At 45.8% G+C, this 4,945-nt stretch overlaps 1 protein-coding gene across 1 annotated transcript in view; it reads right to left on the minus strand.

Annotated features, from left to right (window-relative positions):
• The window catches only part of zc3h3 (zinc finger CCCH-type containing 3), a 97,461-nt gene that overhangs the window by 15,077 nt on the left and 77,439 nt on the right, over positions 1 to 4,945 (minus strand). The window contains exon 8 of the mRNA XM_037674448.1: positions 2,772 to 2,841. Within this exon, the coding sequence (XP_037530376.1) occupies positions 2,772 to 2,841 (70 nt within the window). The remainder of the gene's footprint in view (positions 1 to 2,771; positions 2,842 to 4,945) is intronic.

Raw genomic sequence — 4,945 nt, forward strand, 5'->3', positions numbered from 1 at the left:
GGGGGGGGGGGGGGGGGGGGGGGGGTGCTCGGACGTGGGAGAGACTCCACCTCGCTGAGATGGGATCTGTTCTATCTAATTAACTGCTACAGAAATATTTATCCAGGCTGCGGCTCGTCCAGCTCTCATGATGTGTTTATGTGCTCTGGATGTGAGCACAGACCGGGGGTCGATGTGGGAGGGGGCGGGGGGGCGGTTGACTGGTGCTCCCGGCTGAGGGAGTGCCAGGGGAGTTGACCTGCGTGTATCTGGTTTCCAAGTATTTGTGGTAGTTGTGGGCAGGATTCAGGATTGAGGCTTGTATATCTACACGAGTGCCCGGATCAAGTTCGGAGAGGTGCTGGATGCATAACTCTGCACCCACCCAGAAATGACGCCCCCCCCCCCCACCACCACCCGCTGCATGGGGCGGTGTACAGTCCTACTTAAGGGCTCCGCATGAAATAGGAGCAGGTGTATCCCCTGGAGGGAGGGGTTTGGAGGTAAGGGGGCATTGCAGACAAGACAGCTGGGCTCTCAGCACGTACAGGGTGACAGCTCACACAGGTGCAGTGCATTGTGGGAGTGTGAGAAAAGGGTGAGGCAACAGGGCACCTGTTGTTGAGCTGTTTGTCAACACAAAGCAGCGTTCCTCCTTTTCAGTGTTCACACTTTCCCCTCGGTCTCATTAAATCACACAGAACGAGACTTTGACAAATGCAGATACGGATAAAACGCAAGCGTATTTAAAATGATAGAAAACAAATAAAAATAAAATAAAAGTGCGTGGAGGGTTAAAGTTAGATCCAGCAGCTCGTAGAAACTCCTTTAGCGGCGGAAACTCTCAGTGGTCTGTTTGTCTCTCGTGGTTGTAGAGGAGTTCTGGCCCACTCTTCTTTCCAGCATCATCTCATTGAGGTTTCTGTTCAGCTCCCTGAAGACCAGGTTGAGGTTCTGGTTAGGCCTGTCACAATAACAAATTTTGCTGGCTGAATAACTGTCTCAGAAATTATTGCGATAAACGATAATATTTTTTGAAATTTGACAATAATTTATAATTATTGTCAAATTTAAGAAGAAATGTTGGTTCATTTGTTTTGAGTGTAGTACCTTTTTTTTTGACCACCGGATGGCAGTATAAGACTGTTTAAACCCAAGGATGGATAGTGAGGGAGCAAGCAGCGTGTCTCTTTAAGAAAAATGGGAGGGAGGCCCCTTGACGTGACATGGGCTGTCTCCCTTTCCTTTTTTTTGGTTCTCAAAATGGCGGACGCTCGGTGTGGTTTAAGCTCTTTAGCATTTTTCACACAAAGCTTTTAATAAAAAAATCAGTAAACAAGTTCTCAGCTTCTTTTTGCAGAGAAAAACAACTTTTTACACGAAGGCACGGGTTTCAACCGTGAATTTTTGAGCTTCGACAAGACGGAGGTTTTTCCCCCCCGAGGTCGGCCTGTTAGCTTAGCTCGTAGCTTAGCTTCTCAGCTTAGCTGTTTTTAATGATCCAAAAACGTGATTTTGGATCGTTAAAACAGATTTTAAAGAGAAAAGAGAAAGGGGCGGGGTCAGTGAAGAGCCGGAGTTGATCTTTTTGTCATCCAGTGTCTTCAGTAGAAAGAGAGAGACACGAAGAAACGATAAAGCCGATAAATAAAAATGAGGTTGACGATTTTCATTTATCATGCGATTAATTGATTTATTGTTTATCACGACAGGCCTAGTTCTGGTCCCTGACTGGACCGCTGAGGCACCTCAAGTCTTTTCTTTCTGACCTGTTCTGCTGTAGACCAGCTGCTGTGCTTGGGATCATTGTTCTCTTGGACCCAGTTTGGTCCACGCTTCAGCTGTTGGACTCACATTTGACTTCAGAACCCTTTGGTCCACAGAGGAGCTCCAGGTTCACTCAGTGACAGGGGCCCAAACCATCAGCCCTCTACCGCCATGCTTTAATGCATAAATGAAATGTTTGTGCTGATATTCGGCAGTGCATTATGGGTAAACTTGTCTACTTTGGTTCTGCTTTGTTGTGGAAGTCTAGTGGTTCCTTCAGATTAAACTTTCCAAACCTAACCATAGTCTTTTCCTAATTCGTCCTGCTGTGACCTTTGATCTTTGACCTGCTAACTGAGGTCTGCGGAGTCTGAGATGAAGCCTGACCTTCTGGTCTGACCTTCGGGGTACATATGCTGGGAAGACTGGCAGCCGTCTTAAAATGTTTCCCACTTGTGAATAATTCTTTCTGTAGAACGATGGGCTCTAAATGACCTTTGACCCTTCCCAGATTGATGGGCAGCAGTTGTAGTTCAGAAGTCACTGTTGATGTCTTTCCGCCTTGGCGTTGTGTTAACCCACGGCTGCGTGCGTCCTGTTTGGCGTTATATTAGGAAATGAATTAACAGAGTAGAGTCAGGTCAGCGTTATGAATCAACAATGACCTTCAAACTGGAAGAAAACATGAAACTGGTGATAAAACGGTAAACGTGGCTCTAATCGTATCTGAAACTGTTCCACACAGGTGCGTCTGAGAGACTTTCAGGGATGAAGGCTGTTTGTGATCAGACAGGTGACTAAAAAAACGAAACGGTTTAAATGAGCCATCAGCTCATCATCCCTCCGTCCTGTCCATGGAAACAGGAGCTGTGCCAGGAGCCTAAATACGATCCACGAGGACTGCGCCCCAATCCTGCGTCACCCTATACCTTCAGAGCACACCAAAGCCTGGCCTTTGCCATGAAAACCCATAAAACACGAACTTGTCTACCATCTAGGCCACGAGGGGTGGGTGTATACGTTACCTTCTCTTTGGCAATCTTATGGGAGAACGGGCAGGCGCCATCTGCCTGCTTGCACGTCCCTCTGAGAAACCTACAAAAACAAACGGATAAAAAGGTAAAAGCTGAGGTGGTGGAGCGGCTGCTTCTCTGACACTGGAGAATAAATTACCTTTCTGTTCATCGACAAAGAAACAGACAAACCTTCAAGACTTTAATAAAACGTTTCATCAACTTGGCTTCTGCTCCTAATGTCACCAAACTGTGGGCTTGTGTGTATTTTAACCCCCGGACCATGTCCTTCTACCTGCACAGGATCTCTGTAGTTAGGAGCATCTCAAAACGATCCATGGATTTATCACATGGCTGGACCATGTGGACGTCTAAAAACGTACAAAGAGCACTTCTCAGATAGCTTCTTTAATTATTCTCATTTTGTAATAAACTGGCTCCGACTTGTAGTCCAGTTGAGTTGAATCTGACCGTTTGTGCTTTAACTGGAGACGTCTTGTGTTGAGAACTGTTCAAATTAAACTAATTGAAATGAAATGCGTATATTATGTGCAGAAACTGGTTCCGTCAGAAACTGAACCGGAATCGCTCAGGCTGAATCTGTGTTCGCGCAATTTGAAATTAAGTCCATCGGTTGGAAAATGAATTTCGCTAAATTGAAACTGAATTTAAAGGTTTGAAACTGTATTTTGTTGAATTGAAAACTCAGTTTGACTACTTTAATTTTGAGTTCTATAATTCAGTTTCTATTCCAAAATTCGTTTTTTTGTGTCACACGTCCAGGTCCTTGAGAAGCCACGGAGTGATCGAACGCAGATCGACAGATTCACGTTTCACGTCAGCGAACCTTCCTTTGTGGAAATGTCGGCGTGGGGTTCAGTCTGAAGCAGGCGGTGATGCAACAGACTGGATACAATCCACCGTAAAACACCAAAGAAGGAAAAGAACTTCCTTTACGGCATATTTGGAGCTGGAGCAGTGGCGTGCACATGAACTTGGCATGAACTCATGTGCACGCCACTCTTCCAGCTCAAAAGACGAAATAAGATAAGATAGAACTTTAATGATCGCGCAGGAAATTGTTAAAGGAAGTTGTAAAGGAAGTGAGGATAGGATTAGGGGCGGCTGTGGCTGAGTGGTTAGAGCAGTCGTTCTCCAATGCAAGAGCTGGGGGTTCGATTCCACCAGCAGTCACATGCTGAAGTGTCCCTGGGCAAGACACTGAACCCCTCATTTCCTCCGATGTGTCCCATCGGTGTATGACTGTGATAAAGCTCTGATTATTCTTTATATAGATCTAGTATAGAGCTGTATGAATGGGTAAATGAGGCACAGATTGTTGTAAAGAGCTTAGAGTGTCTCGATAAGATAGAAAAGCTCTACATAAGTACAGTCCATTTACCATTTACAATTTTAGACAGATCCAAAAACAAAGTTATACGTCTGCTTTTTGGAGTCTTTAAGCTTCAGTCAAGTTCTGGAAACAACAACTGAACAACTTACGGTAAATTAAATTGTAAACGTGCGCAGCAGTATGGCAGCACTGATGAGAGCTCTGCTTTAACTCGCCCGCCTTTTGTGTTCTTGTTGTTTTTGTTTGGAATTTTTTGCGCCTCCACTGTACACCCACGCAACAGGTATGACCGAGACGCACTTTTGGAGTTTTGTGTGTCGCTGCCTTGCCATCGTGGTTCAGTTCCCATCCCCCTTCCCTCCTCAGGCTCAGTCTCCAGCCTGTCATGGCGGCCATCTCCATGACCCTCCATCTGCCTGAACGGACTGAATTCTAGGGAACAGTTCGGTTCCACGGGTAAGTTTGGATGTTCCGTGTCTGTCTCACACGGTTCTGGAGGGCAGTCATTGTCCATTGCTGCGGTCATTATCATTATGCTGCTAACGGGACTATGCTGCTAACAGAACCACTCTGCTAACAGAACCACTCTGCTAACAGAACCATGCTGCTAACAGAACCACTCTGCTAACAGGACCATGCTGCTAACAGAACCATGCTGCTAACAGAACCACTCTGCTAACAGAACCATGCTGCTAACAGAACCATGCTGCTAACATAACCATGCTGCTAACAGAACCATGCTGCTAACAGAACCATGCTGCTAACAGAACCACTCTGCTAACAGGACCATGCTGCTAACAGAACCACTCTGCTAACAGAACCATGCTGCTAA

Source organism: Nematolebias whitei, chromosome 3 (genome assembly GCF_014905685.2).
Source record: "Nematolebias whitei isolate Nwh7 chromosome 3, NemWhi1, whole genome shotgun sequence".
Taxonomy (NCBI): domain Eukaryota; kingdom Metazoa; phylum Chordata; class Actinopteri; order Cyprinodontiformes; family Rivulidae; genus Nematolebias; species Nematolebias whitei.